Source organism: Amphiprion ocellaris, chromosome 9 (assembly GCF_022539595.1).
Source record: "Amphiprion ocellaris isolate individual 3 ecotype Okinawa chromosome 9, ASM2253959v1, whole genome shotgun sequence".
Classification (NCBI taxonomy): Eukaryota; Metazoa; Chordata; class Actinopteri; family Pomacentridae; genus Amphiprion; species Amphiprion ocellaris.
In genome coordinates, this window is record NC_072774.1 from 2,967,392 (window position 1) to 2,985,562 (window position 18,171).

The following is an 18,171-nucleotide window of genomic DNA, read 5'->3' on the forward strand; positions in this document are numbered from 1 at the left end:
TATATATATATATATATATATTAAATCACATTATATATATATTTATAATAATAATTTATTATTGAATATAATAACATATTTATTAATTTAGTATTTATTAAAATATGAATAAATTATTTATTAATAAACACTCATATATGTTTATTCGATTTTTATATTCAAGTGTATATTTAAGAATTTATTTCGTTTATTTATTTAGCTATTTAGTCATGAGATTATTCCTTCATTTATTCATTTATTCAACAGGAATGTTTTATCATTTATCTTGTTTCATAAAATATTAATTTCAAAGAAACAGTTATTGCATAAGTTATCTATGTACTTTTATGAGTTAAATGTAATAGTTTTTGTTGATGTTGTCACTTTTCGGTTCTTTTTAATCATTTAAAGTGTCCATGTTATATTCTCTCACGTTTTATCTCTCTTTGCCTTTATTTGCTCCATATAGTTTTCAATATTTGCATTTATGTATATATTTCTGTTTGTTTGTTTATTAGGAACATTTGTTAGTTATATTTTTGTATTCGTTTGCATTCATAAGAATTTATTTCAGAGGAATATTTCTTAATTTATTGCTTATTTTAGCTATTTAGTCATGAGATTATTCCTTTATTTATTCGTTTATTCAACAGGAATGTTTTGTCATTTTGTCATAAAATATGCATTAATTTCATAGAAATATTTATTTCCATTCATACATGTCCGTGTAGCTGCATCATTCTGAGAAACCACGCTGCCAGCGTCAGCCTTTAGCTCCGATGCTAACGTGCTATTTAATATTAAATGAAGTGGTACAGTGTTAGCTGTTAGCTCGGATGCTAATTTGTAATTGATTTAATATTGAACAAAGCCGCGTAGTGTTAGCCGTTAGCGCTGATGCTAACTTGTTATTTATTTCGTATTGACTAAAGCGGTACGGTGACAGTCATTGGCTCGGATGCTAAGTTGTTATTTATTTATTATTAAATCGACCAGCGCAGTGTTAGCCGTTAGCTCCCGTTGCTAACTCGTTATTTATTTAATATTGCATAAAGCGGTGCGGTGACAGCCGTTAGCTCGATGCTAACGCGTTAGCCTCGCTGCTTCCCTTTGTCACAGAGCTGACTTCCGTCTTGATGTTGGCTCCAGGTTTCTGCAATCTGCGGTCTGCTCAGACTTTCAGCTGTCCGCCACGGTGCTGAACGTTAGTTTATGGTTCGGTGTTCTGGTGAAGAAGACGGTCGAAGGCGCCCCGTTGTGCCCGTTTAGATTTTTATCCGGTTGGCTCCGTGAAGAATCGGCTGTTTACTTAGCTGTTAGCTGGCTAGCATCAGCCAGCTGAGCGGAACCACCGAGCATGTTTCGGTTCTTGAATGACGTTGACGAAGACCCCTTCATGATGTGAGTTTTTACAGCATGTGTCGCCTGTCAGTGCTTTTTAAACCTGATGCTTCAGGTCCAGTCAGGTGGTTCCGTTACCTTGAGGCAGGTAGCTGGAACCAGCTGTGGCCTACTGAGCTCCTCCATGATGGCAGACAATAACAAAAAGAAGCTGTCAGTGTAGAGCACAATCTGGTTCATCCGTCAGCAGCAGGTTTAATATTAGCTTATATATAGTAAATCAGTGTGGTCATAGATGACATTATCATTTAATTAATTGTGATTTTTTTTCACTAACATTCCTCGGAAAGTGGGAGTCTTCATCTCTAACACACACACAGGCTCATTATTAGTGTGAAAGAACAGCATTTTATTGAAGTCATCACTGTTTGTAGTTAAAAAAAGACACAAAAACACCAGTTTCACTATTTATTAACCTCAGTTTAGAATGTTAAATATTCTGATTTGCATTTCATTACCGGTTTAGGAGTAATCTGATGCTGCACCATGGAAAAAAAATGTTGTTTTTCTGTGGTTATATATTGACAAAATACTGCAAATGTCTGCAAACGACTTGAATGGATATAATTAATCATTCTAGAAGGACTGGGGTGATTATGTAGAGGAGGAGTGCATCTGCAGATAAAATAAAATCAGTTTTTATAAAAAAAGAAAACAGCAGTTTGGTGTAACTCTGACAAAAGACAACAGGATAGTTTTTATATTTGGATTCATTCGGATCTGTGCATCTAGTCTCCATGTGGAGTGTTGTGCGGCTGATTTAAACACAGAATTGGTTTCTATTGCTGAAATATTTACTTACAACTGGGTTTTTTTTTTGCAGTTGAATCTTTATTTTTAGCAGAAAACCTGCACAAAACTCAACGCATGCAGCTCAGGAATGCTGTATTCACAAAAAAAAATTAAAGAAAACAGAACACGAGATAAAAAGAATATAAAGTCAAATAAAACCAATGTATATAACTAATACACACATAATACAATAAGCTGCTGTGCATAAATACTGTCAGATATCCCGTACATGATAAAGCTGACCAGGTTTCCTCCCTGTATGTTTCAGATTACCCTCCCCTATGTGAGTATATTTCACACCGACACACTCAGTCAATTCACATGAAGCATACACAACAGAAACTGATAAAAACGTGTGATTTCCTGCAGGGATCCGTTTGCAGCTCACCGGCAGCAGATGAGGAGTCTGTTTGGACCCTTCGGGATGGATCCTTTTCCTCTCGCCCCCCAGATGCAGCCACATCGTGCACCTCGCAGACAGGTACGATCCTGCGTTCAACTACCGCACATTTATTTGTTGTATTTTTTTAAGTTTTGGTGTTTTAAATGTACGTTTATTTTCTAGGCTGGTCCACTGGCTCCATTTGGCATGATGGGAATGGTGAGTAGCAGCTTCAATAATCAAAGAAATAGGAATTGTGAGTTGGAAAGTCTATCAGGTTTACATAAAACACACGAACTATTCCACCACATATCTGTGGAGATGAGGTGTGAACAGGTGAGCACCTTGTAGGGAATCAGTGGCTTTTTTTAAAAACCGTTTTAATGCTTAGAACCCCAAAACTTTAAAAAGTCACCAAAATGACACAATTTTTCGTACAGAAACTGGACAATAAATGCTCTTTTTTGACATGTCTTCTTTAAAAATCTATCTCTGAAATACAGCATTTGCATTAGATCCAATAAAAAGCTGATGATTCTTCCCTCGTCAGTACAACTGGTTCTCCAAGAGTGACTCCGCTGCAGTAGATTATCTAACCCTAACTTTAACCCTACACTAGATTATCTTACCTTAACCCTACAGCAGATTATCCAACCCTAACCTTAAGCCTACAGTAGATTATCTAACCTTAACCCTACAGTAGATTTTCTAACCCTACCCTTAGCCCTACAGTAGATGATCTAACCTTAACCCTACAGTAGATTATCTAACCTTAACCCTAACCTTAACTCTACCGTAGATGATCTAACCTTAACCGTACAGTAGATTATCTAACCTAACCTTAACCCTACAGTAGATTATCTAACCTTAACCCTACAGTAGATTATCTAACCTTAACCCTAACCTTAACTCTACCGTAGATGATCTAACCTTAACCGTACAGTAGATTATCTAACCTAACCTTAACCCTACAGTAGATTATCTAACCTTAACCCTACAGTAGATTATCTAACCCTGCAGTATGAAGAGACAACATTAGGTCCAGAGTTTTAACATCTGTGGAAACACGTCGGTTCCAGGATTTTACTAATTTTTGTTGAATAAATAATCCAAGAAAGTAAACTTTTTTCCGTCATTCTAACTGAATCCTACTGACAGAAGACATTTCTGAGTTCTCTCTCCTTCTTCATGTTCTGGTTCCACAGAGCTGTGGGACTTTGTATTGAAACATGAACCACAGAGAGTTAAAATAGATGGAGATAAAGACACTGAGAAGCTGTTTAGGGTTCAGAGGGTTAAAGATTGTGATTCCTTATGTTGTTCTTCTGCCAACAAAAACTGTTTCAGTGCATTGTTTGAGTTTGTTTTAGACTCCACTAGTTAAAGTTTGATCCGAGGATCTTGTGAATGTTTCAGGGTGGAGGCTTCATGGACATGTTTGGAATGATGGGAGAGATGATGGAAAACATGGTGAGCGCTTCTGTGAGTTATTGTTCAAATCAACAGAAATGATTTACCGTCACGACTGAAAGCTGTGTCTGAACAGAGCCTCTTGTTTTCCTCCTCGTAGGAAAGAATGTCTGGTTCTCCAAACTGCCAGACGTTCTCCTCCTCCACAGTGATCTCCTACTCGTCCGGAGACATCGGAGCTCCCAAAGTCTACCAGCAAACCAGCGCCACGAGAACGGGCCCTGGAGGGGTACGTAGTTAGTGCTGGTTAGAGTGGGTTAGTACTGGTTGCAGTACTAGTTATGGCTCTTATCCAGGTTGTTTTCTCCTCACTAGATCCTTGCTGGTATTGGATCTACTCTACTAAAAGCAGAAATGTAGAATTGTTGACCGATGTTCTCACCAGTGAACACATTGTGTAGTGTGAATATTTCAGCCTTCATCCAGACTGAAGCTTCCAGTGACTCTAACCTTCCTTCTGCAGATCCGTGAGACGCGACAGTCCATGAGGGACAGCGAAAGCGGCCTTGAGCGTCTCGCCATCGGACACCACATCGGGGATCGAGCACACATCATGGAGCGTTCACGGAACCGCCGCACCGGAGACCGCGAGGAACGACAAGACTACATCAACCTCGATGAGAGTGAGTCAGTGCTGTGGTCAGCTGACCTGCGAACGTAAATTTAACGCTAATTTAACCCTGAGAGAACCTCAGACAGTGTTTACATTTACATCCCTTCTTCTCCAAGTTTTTACTGCAGTCACACGTCGAGTGAATCTGCACAATTTGACCTTTTTAACAGTTGTTTCTGATAAAACAACTGTTTAATACAGTTTATAACTCAGATTTGAACCAGTGTTTATCACTCTGGTTTGGTTTGATCATGAGCTCTTCTTGTTAATTATTTATGTACCGCAGACGTTTCATAGATATTAATAAATGTGTGCAACGTGCACTACCATTCAAAAGTTTGGGGTCACTTAGAAATGTCCTTATTTTTCAAAGAAAAGCAGTTTTTTTCAATGACGATAACATTAAATGAATGATAAATTCAGTCTTGACATAGTTAATGTGGTAAATGACTGTTGTAGCTGGAAACGGCTGATTTTTAATGGAATATCTCCATAGGGGTACAGAGGAACATTTCCAGCAACCATCACTCCTGTGTTCTAATGCTACATTGTGTTAGCTAATGGTGTTGAAAGGCTCATTGATGATTAGAAAACCCTTGTGCAGTTATGTTAGTACATGGATAAAAGTGGGAGTTTTCATGAAAACATGGAATTATCTGGGTGACCCCAAACTTTTGAATGGTAGCGTATATCCGATATTACTTTGAGCTTTGTATTAAAAAATATACACAAAATATTCCTTATTTTCCACCTCTGAATGAGGGCTGCTGTAGCTGAACACTGAAATAATGACAATTATTTCCATTAATCACATATTTTCCTGTTTCTAATTCAGTTTCCCTCCATCGTGATTCTGATATTTCTAGAATCCAGGCTGTCTCCCCTCACAGTTCTGAAAGAGATCAGTGCTGCAGCAGTTTATATTGACAGACATGTAAGAACACAAGAAGTTTGTTCTCTTGATATAAACAGTCTGAATAACTGAGACTGTTGTGAAAATGACAAATAAGTGATGTGTGTTTCGTTCTAATGATTAAAATAAGAGCAGAAAGGTGTGAAACAGTCAAAACAGTTTCAGAGTTCAAGAAGTTCAGCTTTTATTTTGAAATGTTACTGAAGAACTGATTGTTACCTGAGGCGGTAAACACTGCATCCGTTCTCAGGTGAGGCTGCAGCGTTCGATGAGGAGTGGAGGAGGGAGGCAGGCAGGTACGTTCCTCCAAACCGAGCGCTGGACTACGGCCGGGACCGACGAGCAGCAGGTCAGCAGCTGGCGCTGACTGCCGCCCCGAGCTCCACGCCGCCGCCGGGCCACCGACACGAGTCCCCGAGACACCGCCAGCCCCAGACCCGCCCACGCTACGACTGGTGAGGAGGTACGACACGCTTTATTAGTAGTAGTACTGGTTTTAGTATTAATGTTAGTACTTTCTCAATTCAAAAATCACAGAAGCTGCAGTTCAGGATCATTTACGCAGAACCCAATTTATTTTTCTTTTTATTACTTTATTTAAGTTGACTGCAGAATGTGTGATGCTGAGCCAGGAAGGATGTTTATTATGTTTTACGACAATTATTGGACTTTTACTTTTATTACTTTACTAATTTAAGTACATTTAAAAATGTAGTAATAAAACAGTTTATATCTTTACATTAGAATGTAAAGCAGGTAATATTTTGACATGGTAATGATCCATCACACGTTTTAAATCTATTACACAGTGAATATTAACCTGAAACTTTAAAAATTTAGATCACATATCTTTTAGAAAAACCTCAAATGAATATTTTCTGTTCAGCTTCAGTTTAAAGAATATTGGCTGAATTTCAGTACAGAACAGTGAAAAACAAGTGAAGCTCTTCAGGTTTCATTCTTTTTGAGACATAAAATAAGGCAGAAATAGAACATGTTTAATTCCTTTATGTATCTGAAGTTAAAGTGTTTTAACACTTTACTGAAACAACAAAAAGCTGCTCACTTGACCACCTCCAAAAACAGTGAATTCACTGTCAACTTTATTTTGAAGGAGGTGATGATATTGAGTTGTGTTTAGTTTGACTCATATTAGAGTTTTAGGTTTTATTTTGGAAAGAGGTCAGTGGAATTCTACATTTAGACATTTTCTGTTGTTTTTATTCGTGGATCATCGTCCGTCCGTTAGTTGTACCTGCAGCGGGTCACAGGGGGAGGAGCCTATCTCAGGTGACATCTTTCCACTTTCATCCATGTTCCTTCAGTGTCCAACAGTCCTTCAATAGTCCAGTCTAAAGCTTCTACATTAACCGCACAGTGTAAAACCAGTCAGTGTTGTTGATCATTGAACAGATGAACAGCAGCTTTACCTCCTCTCATCAGCTGTGAAGTCCACGTTGTCGGAGCTGCTCAGGTTCAAGCAGCAGCTTCTTCTGGAGTCGCTGTCTGGATTCTCTGAAGCTGCAGGTTCTCTGAAGCGGCAGGTTCTTCTGAAGCTGCAGCTTCTTCTGGAGTCGCTGTCTGGAGCAGGAACAGCTGGTTCAAGTGTTTACTAGTCTGAGTTTCCAGCAGTAACCGACTTGGTGGAGCTGAAGCTGCAGGTTCTCTGAGGCTGCAGGTTCTTTTGAGGCTGCAGGTTCTCTGAGGCTGCAGATTCTTCTGAGGCTGCAGGTTCTCTGAAGCTGCAGGTTCTTCTGAGGCTGCAGGTTCTCTGAGGCTGCAGGTTCTCTGAGGCTGCAGGTTCTCTGAGGCTGCAGGTTCTCTGAGGCTGCAGGTTCTTCTGAGGCTGCGGGTTCTCTGAGGCTGCGGGTTCTTCTGAGGCTGCGGGTTCTCTGAGGCTGCAGGTTCTTCTGAGGCTGCAGGTTCTCTGAGGCTGCAGGTTCTTCTGAGGCTGCAGGTTCTCTGAGGCTGCAGGTTCTCTGAGGCTGCAGGTTCTTCTGAGGCTGCAGTTTCTCTGAGGCTGCAGGTTCTTCTGAGGCTGCAGATTCTTCTGAGGCTGCAGGTTCTCTGAAGCTGCAGGTTCTTCTGAGGCTGCAGGTTCTCTGAGGCTGCAGGTTCTCTGAGGCTGCAGGTTCTTCTGAGGCTGCAGGTTCTCTGAGGCTGCGGGTTCTTCTGAGGCTGCGGGTTCTCTGAGGCTGCAGGTTCTTCTGAGGCTGCAGGTTCTCTGAGGCTGCAGGTTCTCTGAGGCTGCAGGTTCTTCTGAGGCTGCAGTTTCTCTGAGGCTGCAGGTTCTTCTGAGGCTGCAGGTTCTTCTGAGGCTGCAGGTTCTCTGAGGCTGCAGGTTCTTCTGAGGCTGCAGATTCTTCTGAGGCTGCAGGTTCTCTGAGGCTGCAGGTTCTCTGAGGCTGCAGATTCTTCTGAGGCTGCAGGTTCTCTGAGGCTGCCAGTGAGGTCTGACGGTTCTTGAGACGGACTTCACAGTATAAAACTACCAGAACCTCCTGTTGTACGACCTCCACCTGACAGAGTCTCCATAAAGTCAAAGTGTGAAACTCAGAATAAATATTTTCACTCCTGATCATATTACAATTCTACAGTTTCATTTATCAGACGCTTTTATCCAAAGCGCTGCACATCTGAGAGTAGATCCAAAACAAGAAGGAGAAAACAACCTGGATAAGAACCTTAGAGTAAGTTCTAGTGTGATAATAGGACCAGGGTGTCTACAGGCAGCGCAGACGCAATAGGATTTTTATTTTCAGTCTGTCGAGTGCAAAAGTGTTCAGTATTAATAGAATAATTATCGATTTAAACTCATCTTTGAGCGCTGCATCAGCTGGAGTTAAACTCGACTCTGTGTGGTTTTAAATCCAGAACCAGGTTTAAACAGAATATCCAGGTGTGATGACCTCTGGCGGTTCGTTGTCCCTGCAGGTGAACCGCTCAGCGAGGAGGCGACCGATGGAAGGAGTTGAGGGAAGATTTCCCCAAAGCTGTGAACCACGCTGAAGACGGAAGTTGATGATCGTCACAGCTGCCGTCGTAAATGTTTGATATGACTGGACTGTCTGTACATGAGCCACATATAACACACACACACACACACACACACACACCTCCACCTGTAGCTACATCACAGCTTCTACTGTTACACACATACAGACTCCTGTACGCAGGCATAACTACACTCACTTTATATAGAAATACTCATTTCAGACTTGACATGTGTCTTTGCCCGCTGCACTAAAGTGCTCAGTATACAGTACATCTGCTGTACAGTCCAATTTATGTTTGTGAAGACACTAGTGTGTCGGTGAATTGAATTGTATACTGTTAACTAATTAACTAAATAAAAGTTCATTAAACATTGTTAGATAAATGCAGAAGGTGTCTGTGTTGACGTGTTGTTTAATTCTCTGATTATACCGGCCAGAAGGTTTGACAAGAAAAATCTTTTAAAATCTGCCAAAAAGGAACCAGATTTTGGAAGAGACGAGGAAACTTTGAATAAATGTAAATGTCTGTAGTATGAACTGTGTTGGTGGCGACTGTGGACACTAGAAACATGTTTGACGAGTTTTTGTTTTACATTTTTGTCAAAGAAATAATGATTTCCGTCATTCGGAGTCCTCTTCATGTTCTGGTTCCACAGAGCTGCAGGATTTTAGATGAAAAATGAACCACAGTCAGTTAAAATGAGAAACTGCTCAGAGTTTAAAAGTTTAATCTGTTTATTTTTGCACCTAAATAAGTTTTATTTGGATCTTTGCCTTCTGGTTGTTGGGTCTTGAATGACTGTGAATCTGTTGATATGGTTCTTCTGAACGCAGGATTCAGTTGTGCTGTTCTTACATGTTCCTCCATGTTCCTCCGTATTCTTACGGGTTCCTGCATGTAGCTCCATGTTCTTACGTGTTCCTCCATGTTCCTGCATGTTGCTCCTTGATTTTTTGTGTTCCACCATGTTGCTCCGTGTTCCACCATGTTGCTCCGTGTTCCACCATGTTGCTCCATGTTCCTCCATGTTGCTCCATGTTCTTGCATGTTCCACCATGTTGCTCCATGTTCCTCCATGTTGCTCCATGTTCTTGCATGTTCCACCATGTTGCTCCATGTTCCTCCATGTTGCTCCGTGTTCCACCATGTTGCTCCGTGTTCCACCATGTTGCTCCATGTTCCTCCATGTTGCTCCGTGTTCCACCATGTTGCTCCGTGTTCCACCATGTTGCTCCATGTTCCTCCATGTTGCTGTGTTCTTACGTGTTCCTCCATGTTCATCTATGTCCTCCATGTTGCTTCATGTTCTTCCATGTTGCTTCGTGTTCCACCATGTTGCTTCGTGTTCCACCATGTTGCTTCGTGTTCCACCATGTTGCTCTGTGTTCCACCATGTTTCTCCATGTTGCTCCATGTTCCTCTGCGTTCTTCCGTGTCTGCAGGTCATGCGACGTCCAGAACATAAATGTAGGCGTCTCAGCCGATGAGGAACTTTGTGTTTTTTATAAATTTCTCCCTCAGTGAGCTCCTGAAGTATCTCTAATTACATGTGTGACTATTTTTAAAGCCTCCCTGCAGCAGCTCTGTCACCTCTCTACCTGTCTACTTTAATCCTCATCAGCTGATCGTTCTGTGCTCTGATGTTTCCTCCTCAGCTTCCAGTGTTCTCTATCTGCTGCCTGATGTGTGCAGGTGAAGCTCAGAGGTGTTTCCATGTCTCCTCCAGAGCCTCAGTGTTGAGATAAATGAATAGCGCGACTCAGAGCTGCAGATTAGAGGCTGTTAAACTCTCACATCAGACCTCCATGTATTCTGCTACCCCATCGTTTCCTCTTCATCCCCTCCTCCTCCTTCATCCTCCAATGACTCACACTCTCCCCTCCCCCTCCTCCCCCCTCCGTCCTCTCATTCGCCCACATCCTCACTTCCTCCATCAGGCTTCAAACAGGCTGCAGGTAACGTTAACACAGATCCATCTATTGCTTGTCTTCGTCCTGCTGCTGTTTTCTGTCGTCGCTTCGACTGACGCTGCTCTGAAAGGCTGACCGCTCATTTTAAACAGGTAGGAATGATTTTCTGTCCGTGTGTCAGAGCATCTTCCCTGTTTCCAGCTCTCCATCGGTTGGTTGCGTCACTGTGAGCAGAGTGTGAACCCTGACGAATGTGGAAATGAAGCTGCATGTTTGTTTCCTCCTCATCCCTTCTCTAATCTGCATGATTTCATGTTTGAGCTGAGAGCTGCAGTCCATGTATTGAAACGTTCTGTTTTTTCCAGGATGTCTATAGTGAATATTGTTGCCAGGGAGATCCTGGACTCCAGAGGAAACCCCACTGTGGAAGTGGATCTTCATACAGCCAAAGGTTACAAAAAAAATACATGCGTGAGGTTCTGTTCATAGAGGAATTCCTCCTGTTCAACCTTCACCTCATACATGAACCTTCTGTCCAGGTCTGTTTAGGGCTGCTGTTCCCAGTGGAGCTTCAACTGGGATCTACGAGGCTCTGGAGCTCCGAGATGGAGACAAAACTCGCTACAAGGGCAAAGGTGAACTTTAAACATGTATTCTCTTGTCTTGAACTCTTATGCTGCTTGTTGTTGAACTGACTGGTTCCTGTTTTGTCCTGATGCTGAAGGTGTGACGAAGGCTGTAGCTCACATTAATGAGACTCTCGGACCGGCACTCATCCAGTCTGTGAGTAGATGATACAGTTTACTACAGCAGTGAGTTCAGCCCTGTGAAATATCACTCAAATGTCAAAAGATACATAACTGCATCACTTTTCAATAACTGCAGTATTCCTAATTAGTATATCGAGACCCATGGACTGTGTCTATCACTGTCTGCATCATGGCTGCACATGGAAAAAAACTGAACAGAGGAAGTGAAAAATGTGACTGTGAAACTTGACAAAGATGGAAAAGGATCCAGGAAGATCAGTGAACAACTAAAAACCAGTGAAGCACAGAGTTGGCAGTAATCAGGAGGTCTAGAAGGAGTCATAGTTCCACTAATCAGGAGGTCTAGAAGGAGTCATAGTTCCACTAATCAGGAGGTCTAGAAGGAGTCATAGTACCACTAATCAGGAGGTATAGAAGGAGTCATAGTACCACTAATCAGGAGGTCTAGAAGGAGTCATAGTACCACTAATCAGGAGGTCTAGAAGGAGTCATAGTACCACTAATCAGGAGGTCTAGAAGGAGTCATAGTACCACTAATCAGAAGGTCTAGAAGGAGTCATAGTACCACTAATCAGGAGGTCTAGAAGGAGTCATAGTTCCACTAATCAGGAGGTCTAGAAGGAGTCATAGTACCACTAATCAGGAGGTATAGAAGGAGTCATAGTACCACTAATCAGGAGGTCTAGAAGGAGTCATAGTACCACTAATCAGGAGGTCTAGAAGGAGTCATAGTACCACTAATCAGGAGATCTAGAAGGAGTCATAGTACCACTAATCAGAGCTCCTAAAATGACTCCACAGACAGTGAACTTCTTCCACAATCCAGCTGTAAAAACAGACAGCAGCTGCTTCAGACTTGGTTCAGGGGTTCTCCATGGAAACCAGAGTTAGTGTGAAGCTCAGACAGTGTGAAGGAACCTTCAGAACATCAACCTCTATGGACGGAGGACAAGAACTAAACCCGGTTGCTGCTCAGAACTAAACTTCCAGATGAAAGTTTGCTGAAGAACATGAGAAGAAGCCTGATGGATGTTGGAGAACATTCTTTGGTCAGATGAAGATAAATGAGTTCAGATGGAGTCCAGATGTTTAGTGTGAACCTGACCAGGACTACCACAGTGGATGCATAGTCCTGACAGTGAAGCACGGAGGTGGAAGTGTGATGATGTGGGGCTGAATGAGGTCAGAAGGTGTTGAAGACATTTCTAGATGCAGCATGAAGGTCTGAGGATGAACCAGAATACTGGCTGACCAGAAGAGATGGAAGAAGAGGAATATTCCAGCAGGAGAACATCCAAAGAACTAAATCACACAAGAGCTTCTCCACTAGAACAAAGTGGAACCAGGACCTGGACAGTGTGAGTCCTGAACCCAACAGAACCTTTGTGGTGTTTTCCAGAGAAAGGTAGAGCAACACAACCCCTCCAGCAAAGAGCAGCTCAATAAAACAGAGAAGAATGTGAGAAGATGTGAGCAGAAATGAGTGGACTCTGGTTTCCTCCATGCTGAGGAGGGTTGAGTCTGTCATCAGAAACAAAGGAAGACATACGAAGGACTGAAGGAACCAAAGGACGTCAGGAACCAAAGGACTTTTAGAGTTCCTGCTGTGGAGCCTGAATTTAACATATATATATATAATATATACATGTATTTTACAAGTGATTTTGTACAGACGAATATCTGCTGCTGTTGTGTTCTGTGTATTGTGCAGATCACAGTAGAGAACAGAGAAATGTTGTAAGTGTGACCTTTGTTCCTCCATCAGGGGATCTCTGTGCTGCAGCAGGACAAACTGGACAACATGATGATTGAAATGGACGGCACTGACAACAAATGTAAGCCCGACTGAGTCTCCTGATGCTGTAAATGTGCACTGACATGTTTCTGCACCGCTGAGCTGCTGCATGCATGATGCAAGCTGCTGCTTCTGTTTCCTGCAGCTAAGTTTGGGGCCAATTCTATTCTGGGAGTGTCGCTGGCTGTATGCAAAGCTGGCGCAGCAGAGAAAGGTGTCCCCCTGTACCGTCACATCGCTGATCTGGCAGGAAACAGAGAACTGGTCCTCCCAGTTCCTGTGAGTTTTTTCTGTTTTATTGAGTAAAAATGTGATTCTTCTTCACAGACCTGAATGTAAATATATATTTACTCCGCCAAGGAATTGAGGATAGAGTTCTGTGACGATTGGAGTTGGTTTGTCTGTCCGTCTGTCTGTCTGTCTGTCAGCAACGTTACTCAAAAACAGACCAATGGGTTTGGATGAAATTTTCAGTGAAGGTCAGAAATGACACAAGGACCAAGTGATTAGATTTTGGCAGTGATGCGACTTATAGTCTGGATCCACAGATTTGTTAAAGATTTCTGTATCATTGCGAGATAGCGTCACGGCGTCACTGTAACCATGACAACAAGTGAATGCTACATCAGTTGCCTGCTGACGATCACATGATTGTGATCCTACTACAAATCCACCGCTGCAAACCACAAACTTTTTCAAGATTTCATCCATCGGAAATCATACGACTGAGCATCCTTGGCGGAGTACTGCTCTGTAATTAATCAAAATTATCGTGTTAAAGTCCCAGCCCTAGTTTATATATCAATATCTCCTCTAACCTGCCCCCCGTCAGGCCTTTAATGTGATCAACGGCGGCTCTCATGCTGGGAACAGACTGGCCATGCAGGAGTTCATGGTGTTACCTGTGGGGGCGGAGTCTTTCCGTGATGCCCTACGTGTGGGGGCGGAGCTCTACCAGACCCTGAGGAGTGTCATCAAGGAGAAGTATGGTCAGGACGCCACCAACGTGGGAGACGAAGGAGGGTTTGCCCCGAACATTCAGGAGAACAGTGAAGGTGAGTTTGGCTCCTCCTCCTTCCTCAGGTAACCCGATCACCTGATAACCTAGCGTCTCTCCGTCAGCCCTGGAGCTCATTAAGACGGCCATAGAGAAGGCCGGCTTCACCGATAAGGTGGTGATCGGGATGGATGTTGCTGCGTCAGAGTTCTTCAGTGAGGGCAAGTATGACCTGGACTTCAAGTCTCCACCAAACGCTGCCAGAAACATCAGCGGTGAGGAGCTGGCTGCCATCTACCAGGGCTTCATCAACAACTACCCAGGTGAGCTTCTGTGTTCGCCTGAGGCCTCAGAAACTTCTAGATTTTCCTTAAATGCCTCACAGTCATCAATAGATACTGCAATTAACGGATGTTCCCCAAACACCTCACAGTCATCAGTAGAAAGCAGTTTCCAGATGTTCCCTAAATTCCTCACAGTCATCAGTAGATGCTGCATTTTTCAGATGTTCCCTAAACGCCTCACAGTCATCAGTAGACGTTGCAGTTTCCAGATGTTTCCTAAACATCTCACAGTCATCAGTAGACAGCAATTTCCAGATGTTCCCTAAATTCCTCACAGTCATCTGTAGATGCTGCAGTTTCCAGATGTTCCCTAAATGCCTCACAGACAGAGAAGCGTCTAGTCTCCAGTTACTGTACAAGCAGCAGAAGAAGTTCTGACCTGATGTGTTCAGGTTCATTTGTCTCATTTCAGATGTTGATGCTAAAACATTCATATATAAATATCACCTTTTATACAGAAACTGATCTGTAGCTTCTCCTGTTAACAAGGTTTTAATTACAGAGCAGATTTAGCAGCAGTATTCTGCTCTGATGCTTCTTTTCACTATAGAAGTTTACTGTTGCTGAGCTCAGCTTCTGTCTTCCTTCAGTGGTTTCTATTGAAGATCCGTTTGACCAGGACGACTGGCCTGCTTGGTCTCAGTTCACGGCCTCAGTGGGGATCCAGGTGAGAAATGTCAGGTTCATCTGGAGGTGGATCTGCTCCTTAAAGGATATTAACAAAAAATGGGATACATCCATGTTGTACTAAAGCTGGTAAAGATCAGCATCAGCAGATCTTTGAGTGTGTAACTTTGCTGTGCAGATTGTTGGAGATGATCTGACGGTGACGAACCCTCGCAGGATACAGCGAGCTGTGGACGACAAGGCCTGCAACTGTCTGCTGCTCAAAGTCAACCAGATCGGTTCTGTCACCGAGGCCATTAAAGCGTGAGTCTGTCCTGTGTTTAATGCAACAATATGCTGCGTTCAGGAGCTGCACCGCATTTATCATCCTCATATTATCAGGTGTAAGCTGGCTCAGGAGAACGGCTGGGGGGTGATGGTCAGCCACCGCTCTGGAGAAACAGAGGACACCTTCATAGCCGACCTGGTGGTTGGTCTCTGCACCGGACAGGTAACATGCAACACTGAGAGGAAAATCAAAGCTACCGGATGAATAAAATAAATGCAGCATGGCTCAGAAATAGTGAACAGAAGAGCAAGTAGTTGGAGATACATTCAGCATGGAGAAACATCTGTCTACAGCTGAGGAGCAGAGTAGAGACGAAAAGTCTGGAAACATGGAGATAGAAAAACATCTACAGTATAAGGAGACAACATTTATACAGCAGAATAAAGAGATTTTAATGAAATATCACATTTTAAACTCAGATTTGATTGAAATCTCATCAGCTGCTGTCTGATTATCAGTTATTGGTAATAAATTGTTGATCTATAACTTCCTGCAGATCAAAACCGGAGCTCCGTGCCGATCTGAGCGTTTGGCCAAATACAATCAGCTGATGAGGTGAGCTTCACTGCTCCTAGAAATGTTCAGGTATAAACATGAAATCCAGAGGTTCGCTAACGGCATGTTGTTGTTTGTGCTTCAGGATCGAGGAGGAGTTGGGGGATCAGGCTCACTTCGCTGGACACAACTTCAGAAACCCGAGTGTCCTCTGAGTGCATCAGCATCATACGTGTCGTGTTTAACAGAAGCAGGTAGATCCTGACTCACCTTAAAGCAGGGTTGTCAAACTCACTTTAGTTCAGGTTCCACATCCAGCTCAGTTTGATCTGCAGTGGACCGGACCAGTAAAATCACAGCATAATAACCTATAAATAACCACAACTCTTAATGTTTCCTTTGTTTTAGTGCAAAAAAGTACATTCTGAAAAAATTTAAGTTTAATATTTAAGGAATTATCTCTTTACAAAACATGATGAATGACCTGAAATTTCTTGAGAAAAATACATTCAGTTTCAACAGCATTAGGCCTCAGTTTATAATTTACACCTTAAAACTTACAGATCACAGAGTGTCTACAAAGGAACACAACACAGTCACAAGTATCAGGAACTAAATGATATAGTGTTTTACTTTATGATCAAAACGACAAAAATTAGACAAAAAAAGACAACAAAGAACAAAAACAGGACATAATATTTGAAAAATGAGACCCAAAATGACAAAAACGAGACAAATGACACAAAACAAAACAAAAATGAGACAAAAAGTTACACAAATGACACAAAAAATTTCAACAAAAGAAACAAAACAGCAAAAATAGACAAAAAACACAAGCGAGACAAAAAAGAAACACAAAACGACAAAAACACAAGACAAACAATAAAAGTCAGACAGAAAAGACCAAAAAACAACAAAAACAAGACAAAATATTGCAAAAATTAGACCTAAAACGACAAAAGCAAGAAACAAAATGACAAAAAATGAGGCAAACAATACAAAACAAAACAAAAAAGAGACAAAAAATTTCACAAAAAATTACAAAATGACAAGAAAATGGACAAATGACACAAACGAGACAAAAAATGACAAAAGCGTGAAACTAATGATAAAAGTCAGACAGAAAAGACCAAAAAACAACAAAAACAAGAAAAATATTGGAAAAACAAGACACAAAACAACAAAATGAGAAACAAAACGGCAAAAACATGAGACAAATGACAAAAGTCAGACAAAAAACAACAAAAACAAGACAAAATGTTACAAAAACGAGACAAAATGAAAAAAAGAACAATCTAGTATTTTACTTTATGATCAAAACAACTTGTCATGGTCTAGAAATTATTTTAAATTTATAGTTTTACTAATTTACAATCTGCAGTTAATGTCTTCTTCAAGTCGTCCCGCGGGCCGGATTGGACCCTCTGGTGGGCCGGATTTGGCCCGCGGGCCGCATGTTTGACAGCCCTGCCTTAAAGCATCCATGAACCAGGGTCACTGCAGCGTAAAGATCAGTGTGGGAGCTCAGAAAGTGTCCTGATGTTAGTGTGTCTGTTTGGTCAGTTGTTGTTTCCTCCACAGTTCAGTAAAAACGGTGTGCGTCTGTTCAAGGTGAAGCTCAATAAAGTGATGATGTCACTCACCTGCAGCTCTGAGTTTGTTTTCAACAGTTTCTGTAGTTCAATACGATCTAAAATCACTCAGAAACAACGTCCACCTGTCCGCTCTCACCTGTACTGTACCAGTAAACATGTCCAGGTGTTATTAATCACATGTGAAGAACCTCAGATCTCATCTCAGCAGCTGACTGACGTCAACAAACACGCGCATCTCACCTGCGTCACCTGACCGCTCAACGTCATCTGCTGCTGTCAGACTGCAGCTCAGGTACCCGCCGGCTCCGGCAGAGGGAGCGCGAGCACGAGGAGGAGGAGGAGGATGAAGATAGGGAGGGGGGGGAAGGCCGCGCAGGCGCACTGGGAATAGTCTCCGGCCGGGTTGCCATGGTTACCACACAATAGGAGACGGGACGGGGGACTGCGTGAAGGGGGAGGAGGAGGAGGAAGAGGAGGCGGTGAGGAAGAGGAGGGAGGAGGGGGGCGGTTCTGCGGAGCCGCTTGACTGAACGTTGGTTCCTCTGAGTCTTTGTTGGCTAAAGAAGCTCCAGTCTGGTTCTGATAAACACCGAAGAACCTCAGACTGGAGCAGAACCAGGACCTCAGTCTGGACCGGAACAGGTCTGAGGTTCTGGTTCTGGTCCAGTCTGAGTTCTGTCTCCAGTCCAGGTGTGTCTCCGGTACAGTAAAGGTGACTGTAGCCGCAGACGGAGACCCCCTCCCGGTCTCAGTCCGGTCCCCT

The 18,171-nt window shown here is 42.5% G+C and overlaps 2 protein-coding genes across 4 annotated transcripts; both read left to right on the plus strand.

Annotated features, from left to right (window-relative positions):
* The first annotated feature begins 855 nt into the window (after positions 1-855).
* mlf2 (myeloid leukemia factor 2) lies at positions 856-8,936 on the plus strand. 3 transcript variants are annotated; one of them, XM_023274146.3, is made up of 9 exons: positions 856-1,380; positions 2,441-2,455; positions 2,542-2,653; positions 2,738-2,773; positions 3,971-4,036; positions 4,125-4,253; positions 4,488-4,647; positions 5,801-6,005; positions 8,485-8,936. In XM_023274146.3, the coding sequence occupies exons 1-9, from the start codon at positions 1,337-1,339 to the stop codon at positions 8,486-8,488; spliced, it is 771 nt and encodes a 256-aa protein (XP_023129914.1). In that variant the 5' UTR covers positions 856-1,336; the 3' UTR covers positions 8,489-8,936. The 3 variants fall into 3 exon arrangements, with proteins under 3 accessions (XP_023129914.1, XP_023129913.1, XP_023129915.1); XM_023274145.3 differs by having other exon boundaries at positions 869-1,380; positions 5,801-6,013; XM_023274147.3 differs by having other exon boundaries at positions 885-1,380; positions 3,971-4,024; positions 5,801-6,013.
* Positions 8,937-10,451: 1,515 nt separating this feature from the next.
* Positions 10,452-17,455, plus strand: LOC111571074 (gamma-enolase). Its single transcript, XM_023274142.3, has 13 exons — positions 10,452-10,609; positions 10,823-10,908; positions 10,997-11,092; positions 11,182-11,240; positions 12,993-13,062; positions 13,168-13,301; positions 13,855-14,077; positions 14,145-14,342; positions 14,954-15,030; positions 15,169-15,293; positions 15,372-15,480; positions 15,815-15,873; positions 15,959-17,455. The coding sequence occupies exons 2-13, from the start codon at positions 10,824-10,826 to the stop codon at positions 16,026-16,028; spliced, it is 1,305 nt and encodes a 434-aa protein (XP_023129910.1). The 5' UTR covers positions 10,452-10,609; position 10,823; the 3' UTR covers positions 16,029-17,455.
* The last annotated feature ends 716 nt before the right edge of the window (positions 17,456-18,171 follow it).